General features: G+C 49.1%; 1 protein-coding gene and 2 long non-coding RNA genes across 3 annotated transcripts; 2 read left to right on the forward strand and 1 right to left on the reverse strand.

Moving 5' to 3' along the window:
* Nucleotides 1-1240: 1240 nt before the first annotated feature.
* LOC120733005 lies at nt 1241-18863 on the forward strand. The gene is made up of 3 exons (XR_005695722.1): nt 1241-1255; nt 2651-2655; nt 18737-18863. It is a non-coding gene; the product is annotated as an uncharacterized LOC120733005 (long non-coding RNA).
* Nucleotides 2984-8958, reverse strand: LOC120733006. The gene is made up of 2 exons (XR_005695723.1): nt 8299-8958; nt 2984-7563 (listed from the first exon to the last, which is right to left on the reverse strand). It is a non-coding gene; the product is annotated as an uncharacterized LOC120733006 (long non-coding RNA).
* Nucleotides 10965-13516, forward strand: LOC120733002 (glycogen synthase kinase binding protein). Its single transcript, XM_040030977.1, has one exon. The coding sequence runs from the start codon at nt 12090-12092 to the stop codon at nt 12861-12863; it is 774 nt and encodes a 257-aa protein (XP_039886911.1). The 5' UTR covers nt 10965-12089; the 3' UTR covers nt 12864-13516.
* Nucleotides 18864-24034: the final 5171 nt, after the last annotated feature.

Here is a 24034-nt window from a genome sequence, read left to right on the forward strand (position 1 = left end):
CTGAGCTCGGGTCAGCTGATGAGGACTCGCCCCTGCTGGTAGGTTTGAAGTGCTTCGCATTTAAATGGGATGAAGGAGGCGAGGTCGCTACAGATGCATTACCGACTTCCAGGCTACGCCCACACTAATGCGTGTTCTTTTGAAAACATTTTCTCTCCGTTTTGGCGTCCTGTCCACACCGAGGCGGCGTTTTCGTTCACGGAAAACGCCGCGTTTTCAAAACGCTGTCGAAAACGAAAAGATTTGAAAACAGTGCAAACTTTCTAAAAACGATGACGCATGTTAGCCATGTGGCCAATTAAACAAAGGTAGCGGAGGGCGTTACACAGCAGCTGTTCTGTTTGACAGCCCTGTTAAAGATGAACATCAGTCTGTACGCGCTCCGAAAAGCTTTTCCTCAAATTCTTTAACTCTCACTCGCTTTTGCAACTTTGTACTTTTGTGTTACTTGCAGCAACAACTCCACCTCACTGTGAGTCCATTTAACAAACTCGCTGCTTTTCCTCCACATTCATAGATTTGAAAACGCCGTTTTCAAATCTATCCGGGCCAGTGTGGACGTAGCCTCAGGAGACTGAACCCTCGAGACCGTTTTACCCTTCCTGTCATGTGACTCCGGTCATGTGACTCCTCTGGTGCCGGACGTTCATGTTAAACAGGGTTTCTGATGATGAGCTCAGGCTTCTCCTGCATCTGCGTGATGTCAGACAGGACGTTTTCAAAGGTCTTCACCTTCCTGCTGGTTAGTGGGAGGAGCTAAACCGTCTCGTTTGACGCAGATGAGGTTTTCTTGTCATGTACAGATAAACAGTGTAGCCACATTGACCCATAATGAAACTGTTTAGCTTTACATGAGCAGATAGAAAGTGTGCAGCAATATTTAAGAAGAAAATAATACTAAAAATACTGAAAGGAAAAACAAATGAAATCCTAAAGTATTTAATATTTAGGGAATTTAAGACAATTGTTGGTATTTAGTTTGTCACTTCAACAACTGAAACTTAAATGCTCAAGTTTTTTGCACAGTCGAGTGCTGTAGCTGTAGTGAGCGTGTAAAGGTGTGCGCAGCAGGTCAAAGGCCTGATGGCTTGTGGGTAGAAACTATTGGAGTCGGCTTCAAAACAAAAACACGTTTTCATACAGGAAAATGTATTTATGCAGCACTTTTTATAGATATCACAAAGTGCTTCACAGTAGAACCTGAAATACAAATACAAACTAATATTAATAAAAGCTTGTTTGTATAGAAATGTCAGTGGGGTCGACACGGAGGACTCCAGTGCCTGAAAAGCCTCGAGGTTTCAGCAGGAGCTTCACCACGCACGGCTCTAAACGTTCAATCGAACATTTTAAAATGAAACCAAAAATTTACAGGCAAGAAGGTAACATGTGACCTCCTGTTAGTGCCGGTGATTGGTTGAAATCCCAACAAGAAGAAATGAAAGCAGGAAGAATCACCTGAGGCTCAGCGTTTGAGTCCAGCAGAGGTTACAGATGTTTCTTATATGACAGAAGCAGCTCGAACGAGCCGTGCGCAGATTCTCAGACTGAAGCGTCAGATAGGACGCACACATTTCTGACACGCTATTGAACAGAAGAGCCTTAAAAGCTGAGATCATGTGATCAGGAGCAAAAGTTCCTGTCTTATCTGTATTTAGCTGGAGGAAGCTGTGGTTCAACCACTGTTTGATTTCTGACAATTATTCAAACAAGACAATTTATAAAACTCAGAAGCTTTGAAAGAGCAGAACACCTGATGCCATCAGCACAGAGATGACAGGAGATGCTGTGGTCTCATCATTTGGCCTGGAGGCAGAACTGGACCTCGCCACATCCTTGAGGTGGCAGAGCTGATGACAACACTTGATTCACACAGACGGTAAAAGATGTCTCTGATAGATACGATATTTAAAACAACACCAGTAATCCCGAACAGGCCTTTGATCCAGTATAACCAGTACGGTGTACTCTCCAGAGTCTGCTGCCATCAACATGTCACCACACACTTTAAGTAAAGCTGTTTCAGTGCAGTTTGTGGGAACCAGACTGGAAAATGTCCAGAACATCATTTTTCTCCAAACCGTTGGTTCAACTACAGAAGCTGGGAGTTGAGCCAGTATCAAGAGACGTGTTAGTTATTTCCAGTTGAGACCAGTAGACTCAAACACACTGATGTCCTGTAAGGAGCAACGTGTATGGCAAGTCAGCTGACGTGCACGCACAGTTTGGAGCAGGGGCGTCAAACTCAAGGCACACGTCAGGTCGCGGGCCAAACAAGATCAACATTTATAAACACAAACAGTTTTTTAAACATAAATATGAATAGAAACAGACAGGAATATCAATCCAGATTAAATAAACTTAAAAAAAAATAACTTTCTTTAAATATTTTGCTCTTCATAAAAATATATCCTGTCAAAATTATGCAAGTTAGAAACAAGAACATGCTGCCAAAACCCCAGAAAAAATAAATGAGAGCAAACACAAGGTTGGAGCTGCATGTAGACGGAGCTGCAGGAGTGGAGCTAATAAACTGTGCGGGCCGTTCAGTGTCTTTCCCTGAGTGCATCGTTACACTGCAGCTGCATCTGAATCTGCACAGGTGCAGCTCAGCAAAGTGCGCTGACTTGGTTCAACATTACTGCAACAGGGAAAGTGAGGCAGGTTGCACTGGTGCATTTGTGACAGCTTCACTTGAAATGTCTTCACTGCATCACACATGTCCATGAACTGACAGGTTTCCTTGCTGAGCTCAAAAACTCTGTTGAGAACTTTTATCCCAACTCAGCCAGCTGCAAACTCTGAATCTGTTTCCCACATAAAAGACTGAAACTGACGGTGATTTAAACTTTTAGCTCAGATAAAATGTACGGTCTGCGTCACGGGGATCATTACATGCTCCATTTTTAGGACTTTACCACACAGCGTTTCCTGGTGTGTGATGCAGTGATGTGCTGTTAACTCACAGGTACATTTCTCCTCCTGCATCTTTACTCGCATCCTGCTGACTAGTCCGCTTTTTTCACCGCACAGCACCGGCGCTCCATCTGTTGTAAGTCCAACAAGTTTGTCCCAGGACAGTTTCATGTCGTTACACTTTGACATACGTTTTAAAAAATGCCTTTTCCTGTCGCTGTCCCGTGCATCGATTTAATGTCCAATATTTCCTCTCCACGGATGAAGATGGTCAGCTGTGCAGTGTCCATCATGTCTGTACTTTCATCCACAGCCGAGTATGCAATAAAGTTTTTGCTTCTTTCACACAACTGTGTTCTTAAATCAGTGGCCATCTCACAAACCCGATCAGCAATCGTATTTCTGCTCAGGCTCACATTTGCCAAACTCTGCGTTTTGTCTGGACAGAAGCCGTCGCACAGCTTCATCCTGCAGCTTCAGAGTGGTACCGGGCTGCTTTGGCTCCTCTGCTACGATAAAAAATTTCACAACAGCTTCGCTTTGTGATTTTGCTCTGGTGACAAACGTCTGCTGAAATGTCAGATTCTACTTTCTGTAGTTTCTGCGTTTAGGTTTTTCAGCTTATCCTGACGTTTTGTCTCGTAGTGCCGTCTTAAATTAAATTACAGCCACATCAGCTCCACTAATAAGACGCACGGTTTACCAGCATGTCTGTAAACATATATTCAGCCTCCCACTGGCGCTGAAAGGCTCTGCTTTCAGAATCAACTTGTCTCTCTGCAGCGCTGCATCATGGGATCTGTAGTTTGTATATTATTAGCGCCTCATATCACCGGGCCATGCATAACAATAATAGTACATCTATATAAAATGATCTCGCGGGCCGGATATAAATGTGCACCGGGCCAGATGTGGCCCGCGGGCCTTGACTTTGACACATGTGGTTTAGAGAATGTGTGTGTTCCCCCTGGTGGTACAGACTGTCCATCCTTTTTCAGGGTCGCGGGGGGCGGGAGCCTATCCCAGTGTCCTAGGGCGAGAGGCCGGGTACACCGTGGACAGGACGCCAGTCTGTTGCAGGGCAACCAATCGCATTCACTCCCACATTCACGCCTATGGGCAATTTTAGTGTTTGCAGTTAAGCTAACCCCACGAACTGCATTTCATTGTGGAGGAAGTCGGAGAACCCAAAGAGAACCCACGCAAACACGGGGAGTCCCTGGACCCCGGGGGTCCTCTGGTTGTTTGATGGTCTGTTTTTTACCTGTGACGTTTCCTGGCCTACAGCACGGCGAGGGTGACGTCAAACTGAAACCACACACCTGAGCAGGTAAACGCTGCGGCGATGTGGGACCTCGGTCAGCAGGAAGCCGAGCTGCCGCTGTCACTTGATGCTCAGGTACCGGTCTCGCTCTGACCACGAAGGACCGCCGAACTGAAACCGTGAGTGCTGCTCTGACCCCTGACCCTGCAGCGACAGATGTTCTACATCTGTAAACAAGAGCACTGACCAGCTCTCTGTCCTCCTCCCGCCCTCACCTCGTCCTGCAGGACAGCAGAGAAGGAGCTTGAGACGGACGCTGAGGGAGAAACAGGTACCGGAGCTGAGTGCAGCTCAGGTGTGACGCTCAGTTCACCTACTTAAGTAACCGAGCGTCGAGGAGGAAACACGGCGGCTTTAATCGGATTGCACAGATTTCCTCCGGCCCTCGCGTTCATTCCTCACGCCACGCCCACACAGCCAGGACTTTACCTGTGACATCATCTTAAACGCCACACCAGGGGGAGGGTCTATGGACATTCTTTGCTGCGTCTTCACCTCAGCGCAACTGGAGACCACAGACTATATAAAAGATGGCTTGTTTGTGGACATCGGAGGAAGTGAAGCTGTTGGCGGTTTGGTGTGTGTCTGTGGGCGGGCTCTGATCTTACCTGCTAGATCCTGACACTCTGAGCCTTCACGTGATTCTCACTGAATTTTTCAGGTGAGGCCACCTGTTGGGTGTTTCAGGTGTGACTCTGTCACTAAACTGTTAATCTGCCTCCTGAAACACTTAATCTTTTCCTCATTTAGAGGAATTACAGAAACCTCACTGATGACTCGCCTGAAGAGGCGGTACCTCTTCAGGTATTACAGTATTTGTGTAGCATGTCTGAGCTGACGGGCAGGAGAATATCACCTGTTTCCAGAACTCACCTGTCGTTGGATGGCAACAGTTTTGTTTTGTTGCTGTTTCTTTGCACAGAGGCATCGTCACAGCTCGTACCTTCAAAACGAAGCAACCATAATCAGGGTAAAGGTCACCTCCTCACTGAAGGGGGCGCCGTTTATCAACGATAAAGTTCAGAGAGCCATGTGCACGATGGCGTCTGTTCAGCTGCAGTCGCTCCACAGTGGACGTGAAATAGAAATGTTTATATTTAACAAATGATATCAATAAAAAGGAATTATTTATTAGAATTATCAGCAGAAAATAATCAGGCTGGACTTTAAACACCATCATCATCATCACCATGACTGGTTTCTCGTTTGTTTGTTTCAGGCCTTGAGCTAAAAACAAATGTGACATTTAAATGGATTAAAATAGAACCGTGGGCCCCGTGTGAGGAGGGGATCACGTGTCCTGGGTTGACCCCGACCAGAGCGGCGAACCCGCTCAACTCTGACACCTGACCCAGTCTCCGGGTGCCAGCTGGCCTCAGACCCCCCGCCACTGCCGCCTCACACGGGATCTGACTGCACCGAAACTCGAGCAGCGACGACGTGCTCTGCGTGTCATCCGCTCACGGCTACTTTTATTCTTCGTGGATTCAAAAAACGCCTCCATCATCTGCCGCCGGTCACTGACCCCGCTCCCGTCACCTTCGCAGGAAGCTGGCGCTGCACTAAGCGTGCCGGCCTGTCTGCTCTGAAACCATTCAGGACTCTTTCGTATCTCCAAGAGCGTCTGAACCGAGCGCTGCACACGATGGGCGCAGCGGCGAGGTCACGAGACGCTCCCAGGCAGGACAGCGGGCTTCCTGTCAGGAGACACGTAGAGTCTGTTCTGACCTGAAGGAAAGATCTGGAAGCGAAGATGAAGTGACGGATGAAGGTGATGAAATGGGTGTGACGATGGCAGCTCACGTTTGAGTTCACGTTCAGAAGACGTGTTCGGACCAAGAGCTGACCTGAGAGCGGCTCCGCCTCCTTGATCCCTGACGTCAGGATACTCACACATCTGATCGCTCACACACAACAACACGTGTTTAGAAACACTCGGCGTGGGTCACATGATATCAGGAGCATCAGCAGCAGGTTATTTCTGTCCCGCACGCTGTCTGCAGTCCTTCTAGGAAGCTGGCAGCTGGAGTGTCTGGATTTAGACGCTGAGCACATCCACGGCATGACGCTGCAGATTCCTCTGCTGCTCTGCACCTGCATGGGTGACCAATCAGAGCTGAGGAGGCGGGGTTACAGAAGTTCAACTTCCTATTCCCTAGCCAGAAACAGGCGGTCTCTCACGAGGCCGCTGCCAAAACGTTCTTCTCGGGACATTTTGGTGATGCTGAGAGAAAACGTTTAAACAACACGAAATGTTGGTCAGAATCAAACTGTGTGAATTAAAGATTGTTTGAACTCCAGCTGCTGCAGATGTTTCAGTGGGTGGTGCTGTGGGCTGGACTCGGGGAATCGACGCCCACTCGTGCAGCTGCTCTCCGTGTGCTGCTCCAAGCCTTCATCATCATCGTGACCACGACACTGATGATGATGATTCTGTCACTGTTGTTCTCGCAGTCTCAGATGCTGGACCTGCACTGTGTCCCTGTGGCCAGCAGGTGGCACTTCTGTCTTTAGCCTGTTGGTTGGTGGGAACTGGAGCTGCAGGTGCTGCTGGTTTCTGCTGGTTTCTGGATAACTTAAAAGGAATTAGTTCAATTCCGGCTGGGAGATACTCCTGCAGCTGTTTGATCAGCACAACTGTAAAAACCTGATTACACAGTTTGAGTTCTTCTTCTTGTTTTTATGATGAGATGACTTTTTGCCTGTCGTCTCTCTGGTTTCTTGCCCTCTGACCTTTGAAAGCAGGGCTTCACCTGTCTGTATAAAGTTGCGATTCCTTATTTGGCAGCGAGCAGACGATTGGTCCTGCAGCGCTCTCTCTGGCCCATGTGCTCCGCCTCAGTCTCAACAACAACAAAAACAACGTCGACTGTTTTGGCTGCAAGAGAGGGAGGCGGGGGCAGTGGCGTGTTCTCAGAAACTGAGACTGAACCGGCCGGCGGATAACAGCTGGCCTCGGCCTTCAGTTTGTGTGCAGCGCGACGCTTTAACACAGCTGCTCACCGCGTGCTCATCAGTGTATTTGTTTTGAGGGCTTTGTGTTTCTTTGGGTCTTTCTTTTCCTCTGTCTTCAGTTCACTTCCTGTTTTATTTTGAAGATCAGATTATGTGTTTTTACTTCCTTCCTCTGTTCTTGTTCCCACCTGTGCAGGTGTGAGGTCACCTGTTAGCACTGCGTTGCGTGGCAGCGTGCAGCCGGCGTCTTTCCTCAGAGCTGCTGCGTTCCTCAGGTGGAAATGCACTGAGCAAGCGTCCAATCACAGCCGTCGTCAGCTCAACCCGCGGGTACGTTTCTGGTTTCAGACAGAGCAGGAACTAAGGGGCTGGATAGAGCAGCAGTGTCAAATAAAGAAGCATTATTGTGAACTGTGACTCATACAAAGCTGCTCTGATAGGGTTTGACAACAAAATGAGCAGTCCACCTTAAAGTCCACTTTAAAAGCCCTTGAGAGCAGGTGAGGAACATCCTCTCAGACCCTCCATCTGACACCGTGTGTCACTGGGAAAGCTCAACGTGCAGGGTGTGTTCACACACGTATGCATACATACCCGGGGTGTGTTATATAACTGTAGAGGTGTTGCCCCATCAGTCATATCAGCTCTGTTTATCAATCCCACAATGCCCCGGGGCTGCTGAGGAGAACCCCTCACTGCTCACGTACATCCACGCTCACACACAAAGCACGTGGTGTGTGTGGCGGTTTCATGCACTGTTATGTAATCCATGTTTTTACTTGTGGCAGAGCACAGGGTTCAGCTTCAGCCTGATGGAAATGCTGACTTCAGTACAAACATGGCGGAACCAGCAGGAGGGCGGGGCCGACGGCGATTTAATGACAGTCATTAAACGTCCACCGTACACAATGACAGATTTTACTCAGAGGCTTCACCTCAGCTCACTGCAGTTCCTCTGGTGTCCAGCAGAGGCAGCAGTGAGTCAGACCCCACAGACATTGTTCAATAAACATGTTTACAGTCTGAAGCAGACGCTGCGCCTTTCTCTGGATGATTTCCACCTTCATAACACCTGTGCGGGGGAAGAGGTTTCTAAAACTCACCTGTGTGCATTATTAGAGGCGTGGTCTCTTTGACTGACAGGCAGCTGTAGCTGTTAGCCGTCTGGACCCTGTTTGTGCTGCTGGAGCCTCCTCTGACCAATGACACGGCTGCTGTGAGGGTACTGTATTAACAGAGCGCCTGAGAAAGCTGAGCTCCGGTTTTAATGAGTGAAATTCGAGGCTTTTGATTGGATGGTGCTGATTAGCAGGTCTCTGTGTGTATGATGCGATGTCTGTCGCTCAGAGCGAGGAGCGGGCGAGCTGCTAATCTGCTGTAATGAGGATTTAATGGGAGTCATGTGACATGTTTGTTTTCGGTCTGACTGACAGGAAGCAGATATCATCTGCCGTCTTCATCTGGGCTCTGACCTCACCGCCTCAGAGTGCGAGTGGGGTGGAGTCGGCTGATCTGGGGGCTCAGTGCACGTTGAAACAGAGAGGGGTATCTATAGACTTTTGGCCGGCCGAGTAAAGCTGAAGGAGGTTTGTTTGCTTTCTGCTCGCCTCGCCTTCTCTGTGTTTATAACTGCAGGGGCTCATAAATCCTGTGATATCACTTCCTGCCATGTGCAGCCGCCTCACATTCCTCGTGGAGCGGGGGGGGCATCCCCCTCTCTCTGAATGAGGAAACAAACTCGGTGAACCCGAGCTGCTGGCGGCGCTCCCACTGCTATCAAAGTTGATCCTCTGGCTCAAAGGCCTGTTTTCTTTTCTGCGGCCTCGCCAATTAGCAAACACAACCCACACTGTGAACCAGCAGCTGACTGAGTCCAAACCTGGGATTCAAAAACAAATTCATTGAAATGAATCCTCCAATCAGCACCCAGAAACCACTGCGTTTAACACCGCAGCGCTTCCTGTCAGTAACCTTGCAGTTCACCTAGGGGGCGCTCTGGCATGTTTCTCAAGCTCAACGGCTAAAACAAAGATTATTTTAGTTTCCAGGAAACCAGCCTGGAATAAACCACCAGTCCTGCAGTTCCTCTGGTGCCCAGCAGAGGCAGCAGTGAGCCAGTCCCCACAGACTCCCGCGTCACCGTTAGCATGTTCATGATGCGAAGCAGCCGCTGCTTTGGTGTCTGGGTGTTTTATTGATGTCAGCCGGCTCTGAGGTGGCCCTGCTGATCCTGCACAAACACAGGAGCGCACAGCCAAACCCTCGCTGGCTGCAGCAGAGGAGGCGACCTCTGAAACAGCCTCGCTCAGGTGTTGACGTGCAGACAGGAAGCACTCGGTGCGCCGCTTTATTGCACGGTTCACATTAACAGTGTGAGGTTCTGCTGTCGGCATGAACATGGCTCCATGTGAAACTTTCACCTGCGAGGACGTGCTTTCATCACAGCGAGCTCTCATTTTCAGTCTGACCTGGTTTTTATAAACATGTAATAGACATGTTATACCTGACAGCAGGCTGGGCTAACTGATTCACTCTGAAGGTTCGACCTTTACTCTGAAAATCCAGCGTTACACACAAATCTGGCTTCAGCCAGTCTGACCTGACACGTTACAAACAACGCTTGTAACGTGTCATGTGTCTGTGTTTTCAAATCGGACGTGATAAGCAAGGGGCGGAGCTGGCTGTGAAACCTCACTGGTGAGGCCTTGTGATTGACAGGTCTCTCATAAGAATGACGACTTCAGATGTTTCTGCACTGCCTTCAGTTTCCAGAGCGTCCATGTTTCATCCTGCCAGTCTGTCGTTGGTGACGTCATTGTTTGAGCACGTCAGAGTTTGGGGACGTCGTCGTGGTGATGTAGCGGACACATGGCAGTCCCCAGGTGACTGTGACGCACAGGAAGGAGGTGCTTGGATATCTGTGGGAGAACTATGATTGGTCAGCAGTAAGCATGAAAACATGAAGGCATCGGGACTGATGTAGCGCAGTGGTGCTAGCAGGACCCAACCACTCCAACGTCAAAACCTAACCCTGACCAATCAGATCATCGGACGGGACACAGGTGGCAGAGTGTGCTGTGTCAAAGGGGGTGTCCAAATTCATGGGCTGCATCCTCCTGAGGACGCATCTGTAGACCGATTACGTCACAGCGACGCGATGAAGGCTGTCCAAATTCGTTGATTCCTCCGAATGCAGCCGACAAATGCGTCCTCCTTTTCCCCGAATTTGAAGGATGGGTCGGGTGTGTCCTTCATGGCCCACCATATCCCAGAATTCATAGCGCGGCCCAGCCAATTCCAGTTTCCAACAATGGCGGCAGCTGCTTAGTTTTAAAATTACTCTTATTAATCTTTCTGGGTCACAAAATAAAGTTTTAACATATTTTCAGGCGAGAATGTAGTTGTGTAAATATCTGCTCAGTTTATCAAGACACCACATATTTGCAAAAGTGCTTCGACGTTTTCGGACACGTCTGCTACCCACCAGCTCGATAGCTGACCGGGAGCTCGAGGGTCACTGGAGCCGCAGAGAACGGCACAACTCCCGGCACATCATGTTCAGATCACCGCGGACTTTCGCTACTCAGGTTAAACGTGATATATAAGTCACTTAGACAACCTACAAATGTTATTGTTTGTCTTTTCTCAGTGTTTTTATTTGTTCATGAGTAGATTAGTAGTAGTGAGATTAAAGTTATTAGATTAAACTTTATTAATCCATTGGGTGGTTTTCACACAGCTGACTAAACGTCAAACAGAAAACTGATTAAACAGAAGTGTGAGACGGTCGAGAGTTTACATCAGTGTCCTGTTATATTTTAGATAGCACGGAGCAGATGGCCGAGTTTATTAAACTCCACCGAGACAGCGCTGACGCAGATCAGAAGGCGAGACCGTCCAATTTCACAGCCCTTTACTTCCGGCCTACCCGACCTTCTGAGGACCCGGCCCACGTAGACTGCGAAGGCCGGGTCCTCAGGAGGATGCAGCCCATGAATTTGGACACGACTAAAATCTTCAAACATCATTCACGACACCTCACTGTGAGGTCATCGCTGCTTGGCCCGAACGAAACCTTGAGAATGTTCTAGAACATGTATGTTAGAACGTGTATATTACAAGATGGACGCCCGCCGCCAAGCTCAGGTGTGAGTGAGGACAGTGGGATTGTGATAAGTTGAGCGCGTTCATCAGAGGACGGCAGACAGATGAAGGGTACCTGTGTTTCACCTGCTCACCTGAACTGAGAGTGACTTCATCACTGCTCTGCTGATTACACGTTTCAAATAAACTTTATTGGTTCACAGCCTGAAACGGCTCCTTTACAGCTCGCGCTTTATTTAAACATGGCCCAAAGACACACTCAGAGCCAAAGAATGTGCTGCTGTTTCAGGAAGTGGTGACTGTTTTTACACACACACACGGAGGAAACCTCAGCCGAGCGCTCTGATTGGCTGCTGCACCACGTGTCTGCAGTGATAGTAGCTCCTTTTACGGTGGTGAGGCTCGTTGGCGACGGAGCATCAGGTTCAGACCGGCTGCTACTTCTCAGAAACAAACGTACACCGTGTTCCCACGCGCGCGCACACACGGGACTTCCACCATAACAACAGTGACTTGAGTTTCCCGCCATGTTAATAAAGTTTATTGAATGGGGGACAGGAAGACAAACCGGAAACACTCCGGGATGATTTTATACAGGTGCAGAAGCGCGTGCCACCTTCACCTGAAGGCTCCCACAGTCCAGTGGACTCGTGAACGCGCACGGGCTAGCAGACAGCAGGGGAGTAGCGTGTGCGCGTGCTCCTCTGTGAGTGTGACACGGACTCGGGCCTTTGTTTGTTTTGCCTGCACACGCGCCGTTATGTAACGTCCGCGACGGCGGAGCGGCCCAATGCGCGCGGGGCCGGGGGGGGGCGGAATGGGAAGGCCCCGTTTCGCGGGGCTCCGGTGCTCTCGTCCGGAGCTCTGGCACCGGAGCAGCAGGAGCGCGCCTGAGTGGATTAAGAGTGAACCGGAGCCTCGGCGCCGCGCTGTCGGGACCGGCTCTGTGTTTGGGTTCGCCCCGCTCCCCCGCCTCTGCGGGCACTTGGTACAGTCCGCAGCGCGTCAGCCATTGTTTACAAATGAACTGAGAGAGCAGCGAGGACACCGAGCACCCACACAGCACCGACCCGCACCAACACAACGAAGGACCAGACGGAGGACAGCCGCCATGCCGTGCCGGAAGCATGACTACCTGCTGCTGGAGCAGTCGGTGACCGTGGACTCAGCGGAGGTGGACGCACTGGTGACGCGGATCGGAGAGGCGCTGCAGCTGCACGGCTCCGCCCAAACGCCGGTGTCGGTGAGCCGTCTGCACGGCCTCGCCGGCGGCCCCGTGACCAAACCGGCGGCCGGCGGTGCAGGGGCTCCAACGCAGGCGCGGACCGGCTACTGCATGCGGCTCCGGAGCCGCCGGGGGCCGCGGGCCGGCGTCAGGCCGAGCCCGTACGGCGTGCCCGGCTCCGGAGACTCGGACTGGGACCGGATTCGCCCCTGGAACCGAAAGCGGCTCGGCGGGCCGGAGGACGACCCGCACCGGCTGCTACAGGAGCTGCTGCTCTCCGGGAACCTGATCAAGGAGGCCGTGAGGCGGCTGCAGCTGTCCGCGGACTGCGGAGACTGAGCCCGGACACCGGGCACGGACTCACACCTGAGCCGCTCACCGGAAACTCCGCTCGGACTTTTTCTAATTTCTCCGTTTGGTCGCGAGGCCGGCAGCTAGCTCAGCTATGCTAATGATGTTTATGTTTGACTGGGGGGGTGCTCACCTTGAGGCCAGGTAAAGGTGAGGTTGCTGCCAGGCACACATGTGGCTGCTCTCTGCTTCACGTGCAAATGAGCAGCTGGGTTTGTTTACAGTCTCATGGTGGGGTTTTACCTGCACAGGTAGGGGGCCGGGCTGCCCCTTGGGCCTGTGTGGGCTCAGGTGCTCTCACCTGTGGGAACTCCCAGCAGGACTTGTGTTGTTGTACTTTTTGTTGTGTGAAGAATGCCTCTGCTCCGTACCGGAGTACCTGCCGTTCCTGAGTATTCAGGCTTTTGTTGTCTTAATAAACTCACCTGTTTTTTTTTCACACCTGTGCAGAGTGTCTTTGTCAGAGCACCGGCAGTGCCGTTACTGAATCACACCTGGACGAATACACTGATTGGACAGATCCATAAGACCGATCAGCTGATTAGCATAGGTAGCTTCAGACAGGTGTTACTGATGTGAAATCAGCTGATCTCACATCAGGAAATAAACCTGGAAACACGTTGTCTTATTTTCTAGGAGGTCTGAAAGCTTTCCACCCTCGTCCGAGGACCTCCTGCAGGAGGAGACTCCAGCAGGGACACTCTGACCACACCTGCTGGTTTAACCTGCCACATTGTCCAGATGAGTCAATAGAGATGTTTGATTCTAACTGCACAAGTCTGATGGTTTGAAGCTCAGTAATGAGCCTTCGCGCACGCACACACGCCCCCCTCCTCTTCCTGTGGTTGACGTGGTCTTAGAGGCCACACGCTCATTATCAGCCTTTAAATACCCACCCCACCCCCACCCCTGTGTCACAGCAGGGTGACTCCTGCAGAAAAACATGTTTACCTGTGGTGGGCTGTGGGTCCTGCGGGCTGTGGCGCCCCCTGTTGTACCTGCTCTGTTACTTCATGGAGTCCTCATAGGAGCAGGTCCAACAGACTCATGGAGAAGAAATTCAAGAAAGTTACTTTATTTATCACAAATTTTCTGTTTTACAGAAGCCAGGAGGAGCAATCCAACTTTAAATAATAAAAGTAGGATATCAAACAAAGAAAAAATGGCCAATTAACTAGAATAAAAGATAAAATAAAGATCAATAATACACAGTAAAATGTTAAAGGCTGAAAAGAATAAATATTAGAAAAAAACCCCCAAAACATTACAATAAAATTAAAATTTGATAAAGAATCTTTAAGTAAAAAAGCAGAGTGAGAAGTTAAATGATCCTCTGAGTAAACTGGGAATGAATGAATGAAAAAGTTGATTCTGGTCATGTGACATAGCGTGTTCGTCATCTTCAGGTGAGTTCTTCAGTCTCAGCTGACTGCAGGTTTCCAACCTTACAAACAGGACATCTGCACAATGACTGAAACCAGCGGACTGACTAACAATGCTGTGTATGGTTTACCGAAGTTACATAAACAGGGTGCACCTCTAAGACCGATTATCTGCATGATCAACTCTGTCACCTACAACATCTCCAAGTTTCTGGCTCAACCTCAACCCGCTGGTGGGCAGCTCTGAACACCACATCCAGAACACGTTGGATTGTGTTGAGAAGGTGAGAGACAGATGAACAGGCAGGTGAAACCATGATCTCGTACAATGTTACATCTCTCTTCACTTGCATGATGACCCCAACCGCAGCAACAGGACCGCTCTCAGCATCGACCTAGTGTGTTTGAACTGTGTCTTCATTCCACCTGTTTCATATACAAGGGTCAGTTCTACAGGCAGAAACATGGGTGTGCCGTGGGCTCCCCAGTTTCACCCATCGTGGCCAATTTGTACTTGGAAGAAGTGGAAAAGAGGGCTTTGCTATCCTACCCTGGAACAGCACCAAGCCATTGGTTCAGATATGTGGATGACACTTGGGTGAAAATCAAATCTCAGGACGTACCACAATTCACAGATCACATTAACTCTGTGGTGATGATGGCCGCACAGCTCTCCTCCCAGAACACATGACTGGAGGGTGCAGGAGGCTTCCTGCTCGATGCTCTGACCCTCTGGCTGTGACTCCCACCGTACCAAACCCGTGGACTCCGATCGTGCAGACATGCAAGATGTTTATGTGGTGAGTGTGGACATGAGTCCGAGGGCATGAGGAGCTGACGGGCTGTGGGACCGGTGGTCCGGAGGCTTTGCAGTGGTACACAGCTGTCTCCACGTGAAGTTTGCCAGCAGCTGATGAAGCACAAAAATGATGATGATGGTTCATGAGACGAAGACTTCATCAGAGTTTTTATTCTAATGGAGTTCAGACTGAATCCAACCAATGTAATGTAATGTAGAGGCTCTGCAGTGCAATGACTGCATGCACACACCAGAGGGCAGCACGACACCACGAAGCTTCTGTCCTAACGCCTCTGAACACCTGAGCTGCTACAGGTGAGCTGGCACAGGTCACATGATTAAACTGTGCTAAAGGTCACTGCAGGGTCAGAAGTAGAGCTGAGGCGGATGGTGGTGATTCATCAGCTGACTGACATCAAGAATCAAGCCATGAACACACGAGATAGAATATCAAGATGTATTTTATAACGGAAACAGTTAAATGATGAGAAAGTAGAGCCGGGCCGGAGCACACACTGCTGTCGTCACTGACTGTGAAGGAGTGCTGAACCAACGCTGTGCCCTGCTGCCGCCAGCACACTGAAGGAACACGTTCCTCTCTGTTGGAGAGTGGACAGAGAAAAGAGGGCTCTTCCTGTGATGATGTCACAGCGCACCCACGCTGAGGCTTCGGGTTCGTCCCTGACAGATAAGACAGGCTGTCTCGTGGCGACTCGGTGGTGCAGGTTCAACTGCACGTTACCTGAACGTCAGCGAGGAGAGTGATGTAGCAGTGTCGCTGCTGCGTGTTCTCAGTGGTGATAGGTCAGCTGTCGCTCTGAACGTGCTGCCCTCACGCAACAGCGACAGGCTACAGATGTCTTGAGCTGTATTACTGGACCTTCGGCACCCCAGGGGGCCGTTTCAGGGCCCACGTTCTGCACAGCACACTGAGGATTTGTATGAGTCAGAAACCTTTAATGCTCTCCGTGCTTCTCTGCTTTGTTCTTCGCTTACTTTGTAAACTCGTGGTCGGCATGACCGATCCTCTGCCTCAGGTTTGATCGAGCGTCCATCATTAAAAACAGATCAGTTATGTTGAAAATTATTGACTGACTCCTTCTTAGCAGTGGGTCATCCAACCAGCTGATTTAGGTTTGCAAAGGTGAACATGGCTGCAAGCAGCATTAATGCCAGGCACTGAAAGCATGTTGGTACGACTGGAGGCTGAACCCTCACTTTTATTGGTTGTTGATTTTCTTCTTCTGTTTCGTGGTGTCGAAGCAGCCGGTGCTCGTCAGGATGCAGTGAATGATGAAACGAAGTTCTGCCTGTGAGCGCCGGCGCGTATCGCAGCATTTATTTTAGGACTGAAGCAGAGAGAGCTCCGCAGGGATGAGCAGCACTAATTTCACTTTGATGTGCGGCGTGAGTCACTCAGTTTGGCTGCCGGCTGCGCTCGTGTTTACTTTAATGTTTGGGACACGAAACACTGTTTACTCTGTGACGAGAGACATGACATTAGAGAACCCTGAACAGACAGGATGTAAGCAGACAGACCTTCAGAGTAAAAGCTGCACCTGTTCAAGCCTGCTGGCTTTAAAGAGTTAAAATAATCAGCAGCATGTTTGAAATAATGAAAACAGAGTCCGCAAGACGTCAGTACACTATATTAACGTATGTACTTGTATACACAAGTACAATAGCAGGGAACTCTAACAATGTAAGCATGAAGCAGACAGTGCAAATATCATGCAAAGGATGCTGGGAGCTTGAAACGGTGCTTTGTGCCTCTGATGTGGCGTCAGCGTCTCTGACACATGCTGATCCTCTGAAAAATATCAAAGCACAGAAAATGAGACCTTTCAGCAGCTTGAACCTGCCAGCGTCTTACCCAAACACCCTTTATCTCAGGCAGAGGCCGAGAATCAAACTGCCAACCCTGCTGGCTGGGCCCTTTAATGTTCAGTGGAAATCTGGACTTTAAATCAAGGACATTTAACAACTTTCCAGGATGAAGGTTTTGAGCTGCTCTGCTGAGGAGAAGCTATGATGAAGGAAGGAGAGGAGTCAGTTTCCTCTCTGAGACGAGTGCCATCAAATATTTACAGCTTTCTTCTTCTGCGCCTCGCTAAGCCTCCGTCAGCGTCCGATGAAGCTCTGATGATGCTCCGCCGCTCTGACCCGATCGCAGTGAGGATGATTCAGAGCACAGAACAGCTTCGGCTCTGACCTCAGACCTAGCCCGCCCCTCACGTTTAAATATAAAACGTGCTGTGTCTCAACCACAGCCTGTATATCAAAGATGGGGGGGGGCACCTTGCCATCGCCCGATGGCTCGGCTCTGACACGTTGGCGTCTTTGTAGGCGCTGCTGCACAAACAGAAGCTCTGTGCTGGACTTCAATTGCATCGCTGTCAGCAGAGAAGCGATTGGTTCCACTTCGATGGCGTCTGCGTGTCGGCCAAGAGGCGGAGCTCCAGATGATGCTGAGGACATCCAGCATGACCCTCTGCCTTTACCTGCTGCTTCAGGTGTGGCTCAGTGCCGATTGGACGCTCACAGTGAAGCCGGCAGCTGCTGACAGGCGGCGTCTACTAGAGATGACAGGAAGTGATGTAAGCAGCAGCATCACAGGGATGTTCAGTCCACGGCCTGCAGGAGCTCCTCACTGCCTCTAGTGTTTTTCGCTCTGTGGATTTGTGTCCAGGTATAAATCTTTGAGTCCTTCAGCGTCCTGCACTGGGAGGGCGGAGCCGGGGGCGGAGCATGGTGCCTCCTGCTTGCTGTGCAGCGTCCGGGACCAGTTCAGGTATCCTGTATCCTGTGTCGCGTCGACCCGTGAGCGTGTGCAGACCAGCGTCTGTCGGGCTGACGGTGAACAGATTCCATTGCTATTGCCTCTCCATCAGCTCCAGCTGCAAGGCGGAGGCGGAGCTCGCTGCTCCCCGCGCTCACTCTGTGATGATGCACTCCAGGATGTTTATTCCTGCCACAGGCTGACATTAAACACCGCAGGACTTCCTGCTGCAGCGGCTCAGACGCTGGCGTCTGTCATCAGAGTTCTGGAGTGTCGTCAGGACGCAGAAACAAAGAGCTGATGTTCTCAGAGCGCGTGGTCACGGCCACCTCCTGAAAACGCCACGCAGACAGGAAACAGAATGTTTCCGTCCAGTCTGAGACACTTCTGCTTCAGCTGTCTCACAGCTCCACGGAACGCTTTACGCCTTTCAGAGAACGGGGCTAATGAGGCGTCCCACTCTGGGAATTCTGGGAACACTGGGAATTCTGGGAGTGACATTCCCTGAGAGCAGATCTGCTTTCAGCCCTGAAATATTAACGCTGTTCCATCCTTTAGTTTAAGAATTACTGTTTTTCCTCCCAAAGTGCTCATCAGAGCGTCAAACAGCAGGATGACCCACAAAGTGACGAGCCTTCGTCCTCGTCTCCATCCTCTGCTTGTCTCACCGGTGAAGCCTCCTACCTCAGAGAGGGTTGCTGCTCGCCTCTCTGAACAAGCCAATCACGACTCTCTCTCTGTGTGACCTTCCTGACCTCGTTCTGCCTCCAAGTTTTTGTTTCTGTTTGCTGCTTCAGGACACCTCTGGCCCGACCTCCGTCATCAGGCTGACAGCTTGAATCACCACCAGCATGTCCTTATTTATTTATACAGCGCCAAATCACAACAACAGTCGCCTCAGGGCGCTTTATATAGTAAGGTCGACCCTGCAATAATACATACAGAGAAAAACCCAACAATCATATGACCCCCTATGAGCAGCACTTTGGCGACAGTGGGAAGGAAAAACTCCCTTTTAACAGGAAGAAACCTCCAGCAGAACCAGGCTCAGGGAGGGGCGGGGCCATCTGCTGCGACTGGGTGGGGTGAGAGAAGGAAGACAGGATAAAGACATGCTGTGGAAGAGAGACAGAGGTTAATAACAGATATGATTCAGTGCAGAGAGGTCTGTTAACACATAGTGAGTGAAGAAGAAACACCCAGTGCATCATGGGAATCCCCCAGCAGCCTATGTCTATCCAGTCTTTGGCCCTTTCTCAATTCTAAGTACGTGAGTACGTACTCGCGTTCTCGGCGAGACCGGACTTGCCGAGAACGTGAGCACGGACTCGTGATTTGTACAATTGGAACGCCAGCGTACTTGATGATGTCTCAGGTCTGGAGTTTTTACTGCCGTCCCCTCTTAATTTAACTGAGTAATATGTTATGAAGCTTTAATCACAGCCAAACCGGTTTACTCAGGAACAAATAAAAAACTCAAATAAACCAAATATTAACATTTAGAAGTGATCTAAGTGACTTATATATCATGTTTAACCTCAGTAGTGAAATCTCCATTAATAAAAATAGTGTACATGTACTGTACATACGCGTACATACCTTAATTACCTTGTAATCGGAAGGTTGCCGGTTCGAGCCCCGGCTCGGACAGTCTCGGTCGTTGTGTCCTTGGGCAAGACACTTCACCCGTTGCCTACTGGTGGTGGTCAGAGGGCCTGGTGGCGCCAGTGTTCGGCAGCCTCGCCTCTGTCAGTGCGCCCCAGGGTGGCTGTGGCTACAATGTAGCTGCCATCACCAGTGTGTGAATGTGTGTGTGAATGGGTGGATGACTGGATATGTAAAGCGCTTTGGGGTCCTTAGGGACTAGTAAAGCGCTATATAAATACAGGCCATTTACCATAAATACAGGCCATTTAATAAAAACAAGCAGATGAGATGTTAGAACGCTTTTGTTTTTATTGTAGTGGACACGCAATACAATAGACAGCTGCTGGGGTTTGTTTAACCTGAGTAGCGAAAAGACCGCGGGGGGGTTGAAAACGATGTGCCGGGAGTCCGCCGTTCTCGCCGGCTCTAATAATCCTCGACCTCGCCGTCTGCTATGGAGCTGGCGGGTCACAGACGTCTCCGAAAACGTCGGAGCGCGTTTGGAAATGTATGATATCTTGATAAATCGAGCAGATATTTGAAGTTTACACAGCTACTTTCTCGCTTGAAAATAACTTAAAGGTTTATTTTGTGACCCAGAAAGAGTAATATTTAAGTTTTTAGCCCCGCTCGTCCACCATTGCCGCGTTTGAGTTTTGGACGAAATGCATTCTGGGATATATAGCTGTACCAAGTCCACACAAGTCACCACCAATGCATGCTCGATAAAACGGGCGGCGCGAGAACACATCCGGGACTTTTTCGCGTTCTCGGCTTGATGCGTACTTCGAATTGGAACAGTACTTGGTCTCCGACTGATGACGTATCACGAGTACACAAGTACGCACAAGTACGCATATTGAGAAAGGGTCTCTAAGTCTGACATCATTAGCTGTGCCTGGGCCCAAACTCTGCTTCAGGTCCCAAAGTCAAACAAACACTGCAGCATCACTGAGAGTTAAAAACTGTCTAAATTCTTTCATCTTTAATAAAATGATCAGCGTTGCTGCTTTACCAGGTGTAACACTTAAGTTTAACATCCATGAAAACAGGATTTATTACATTTAACAGACTTAGAAGTTAGCAGGAAGTTAGCTCGCTAGCTTCCACATAAACATGATATAGCATGTTCTGACTGAGAGGTTTTTGAAACTAATTCAAGCGTACAGCTCTGCTATCACTTCCAACATAAATGAAGACAGAAAGCTAAACAGCAGTGACGTTTGTAGGGTTACTGAAGTTGGGCTAGCTGGTATATAATGATATACGAATGCTAGCGACACAGCTATGTTAGCATTACAAACACAGTGAAGCTGGAGGATGAACACTAACTATTTCCCCACTCGATAAAAGTTAACGTGAGGGTTAACTTTTATGTATGCATACAGACTGTATGCATACATAATGTATGTATGTATACACAGGTATATTGAACTGATAAACATACAGACAAAGGTCAATTTCAGTCCTTGCTGCCGCCATGTTGGATTTGGTTCAGGAAGTGACCGTAGGGTGGAAGGGTGTTATCAGAGGACAGCGAGTCAGTGATGGTTTTCATTTTATGTCGGTGAGAATAAAAAATATGCCTCAGTAAAGTTCAGATACGAGCGAATGCTTCCTTTGCTGTTCGATAAACACCTCTGACAGGATGTGACATCATCCTGATACACACACACACACACTTTAAAACTTTATTGTAAGGTCGACCCTACAATAATACATACAGAGAAAACCCAACAATCATATGACCCCTATGAGCAAGCACTTTGACGACAGTGGGAAGGATGTCCGTGTGAGGCCTGTTCACTCGTTGCTCCGGGACTAATTCGGGGGGCAGAGAGAGAGCAGACAGATGAGGAGGGTCCGACCAACAGCCCAGATCACCCTTCAGTAGTGATGGGCAGATGAAGCTTCATGAAGCACTGAAGCTTTTCATCCAATTGGTTCACCCCAGCGCAAAGCTTCTTGAAGCTTCATTTGCTCTAGTAGGACATCTACTGGACGTGCTTTTGTAACGTTGAGGTATGGACAGCTACACACTGAGACATCAGTCCTGCCCATATTTTATTCTGTAAAAACTAAATTTTCACTGCTTTTATAACCTTCAGTGGGGAGAACATAGCTAGGATTTAATGATTTAACAAATCTTTTGAATCCTTTGTCCTCCACAATGCTAAATGGCTGGGAGTCCTCAATCACCATGCTAACCAGGTCTTCATCTATTTGAGATTGTTCTCCTGAGGAAAGACAATAAAGACAAAGCACAAATATAAATATCACACACGTAACTTATTGCATTGTATAATATTGTTATATCATTTAGCAACATTACTGCATGCTATATTATCCTGGCATTTGATGGCTCACCTGGTCTTGCTCCACAATCGGTGTTCCCCTTATTCTCATGCACAGCTCTGTAGTGCCTAAGCATGGATGAGGTGTTGTTGTTATATCCCAGCTCCCTGGCACATAGCAAACACCTCACCTTGTACAAAAGTACAGACAGCTTAACATAAATTGTGTTGCACCATCAGTATTATGAAAATACATCTTCTGTGGAAATTTACATACCCTGTTGGGAGGAATAAGATCAAAATGTTCCCATACAGGGGAGGACATCCTCCTCTTCTTAGCTGGCTCCATTCTCTCCTGACTTTCTCTCCTCACTCTCATAAACCTCCAAACTCTCTCCAAACTCTCACTAACCGCAACTCTCCATCAAACACCCACATTTTGAATGAAGTCTGAGGGGTTTATATCGCTGTCATAGCTCGCGGCAAAGTTCGAACCACTTCATAAACCAATCACGTGGTACAGCCGGGCAGCGAGGCTTCAGACGTCATCATTTTCAGCTCCTCCCATAAATGAAGCAAGCCTCGATACGCGCATCGCGGAAACGCCCCCTCCATTACTCGACACAAGCTTCGAAGCCTCGATACAGAACGTCACATCACTACCCTTCAGGACACACCTGAATCCAGCTCACACCACCTGAAACACCGCACCAACACAAACCCATTACTGAGCGAAGGAGCAGAACTACAGCAGGTCAGATACAGAAGAAGCTTCCAGCAGTCACAGCGTGTACATGTGAACGTGCTGATGGTGAGGCGGAACAAACAGGTCCAAGAAACATGAAATCAGCATCTGCTGCGTCGCTCCAGCCTGCTCTGGGTCAGCTCAGGTGTTTCCTCACCTGCAGAGGGTCAGGACGTACTCCTGAAGACTCCAGGATGTTGCCTGCAAGGTGTTTTTCTCCGATGACTCTGGTGGCTGGATGCACTAGTGAGGGTGATGAGTCACAATACCGGGCTGTGGGCGACTCCTTTGTCACGCGGTGCGAGCAGAATGAGCTGCAGCTCAATGTGGCAAAGACCAAGGAATTGACTGTGGATTTTTGGAAGACCAGGAAGACCTGTGACCCCCTGTTTCAATCCACGGGGTCAACATGGACGTTGTGGAGGATTATAAGTACCTCAGAGTACATACAGACTATAAACTGGACTGGGTTAGAAACACCACTGCGCTTTACAGGAAGGGCCAGAGTCGTCTCTGAGGTCCTTCAACGTCTGTCGGACAACGCTCAGGATTTTCTGAGAGTCTGTTGTGGTCAGTGCGATCCTCTGTGCTGTTGCATGCTGGGACAGCAGGTTGAGGGTCACAGATGCCAACAGACTCAAACTGATCACAAGCATGTAGGGATGGAGCTGGACCCTATTAGGGTGGTGTTTCAGAGGCAGATGTTGTCCAAGATAAGGACGATGCTGGATAACACCTCCCACCCACTCCATGGCATGCTGGGCAGTCACAGGAGCACGCTCAGTGAGCGACTGAGATTACCCATAATGCACCACTGAACAACACAGGAAGTGATTCCTGCCTGGGGCTCCCTGTATAACTCCTCCATGTAACACACTGTAAACGCTGCAATAGTTACAGCCTGTTTGCACACTGTTCTACTCAGTAATGTTGCCGTCAGTCTTTTGTTACACCCCAGCCCAGGGAAAACTGGCGTGCAACATAAGAAAAATAAAAATACGGAGAAATGCCCCCACACTCCCTGCTCTCAAGGAAGACGAACCAACAAAAAACAGCTACCACAGATTTCACAACAGCCAGTCAATTTATCAAGTCCCAAAAGGTAGCAGGCGTCAGGGTGAGCATGGCCAAAACAACAAACAAAAACTCTAGAAATGAAATGCAGCTGGCTTGCCTTCACAGAAAACCCCAAACAAAAATTACAGGTGTCTTACCTGCCTCCCTAACCAAAAACAGGAGAAAAGGTTCCCAAAGAAAAATGGCTTCTCACCCCTACAGCTACAGAGTAAAAAAAAATATATCGACAACTATTTACATCTATATACAACAACCTATATACAACAACCTATATACAACAACCTATATACAACAACCTATATACAACAACCTATATACAACAACCTATATACAACACAGCAGCGATCACAACCATGACAAACTGAAACACAGGGCTTAAATACATAGAGGGAGCAATCAGGGAATGGACAACAGGAGGGAAACACAGCTGGGGCAA

Source organism: Simochromis diagramma, unplaced genomic scaffold, assembly GCF_900408965.1.
Source record: "Simochromis diagramma unplaced genomic scaffold, fSimDia1.1 OVJJ01000361.1, whole genome shotgun sequence".
Classification (NCBI taxonomy): Eukaryota; Metazoa; Chordata; class Actinopteri; order Cichliformes; family Cichlidae; genus Simochromis; species Simochromis diagramma.

Excerpts from the sequence above, each read along its gene's own strand:
- LOC120733002 (XM_040030977.1), top strand. The coding sequence starts at position 12,090 with ATGCGCGCGGGGCCGGGGGGGGGCGGAATGGGAAGGCCCCGTTTCGCG.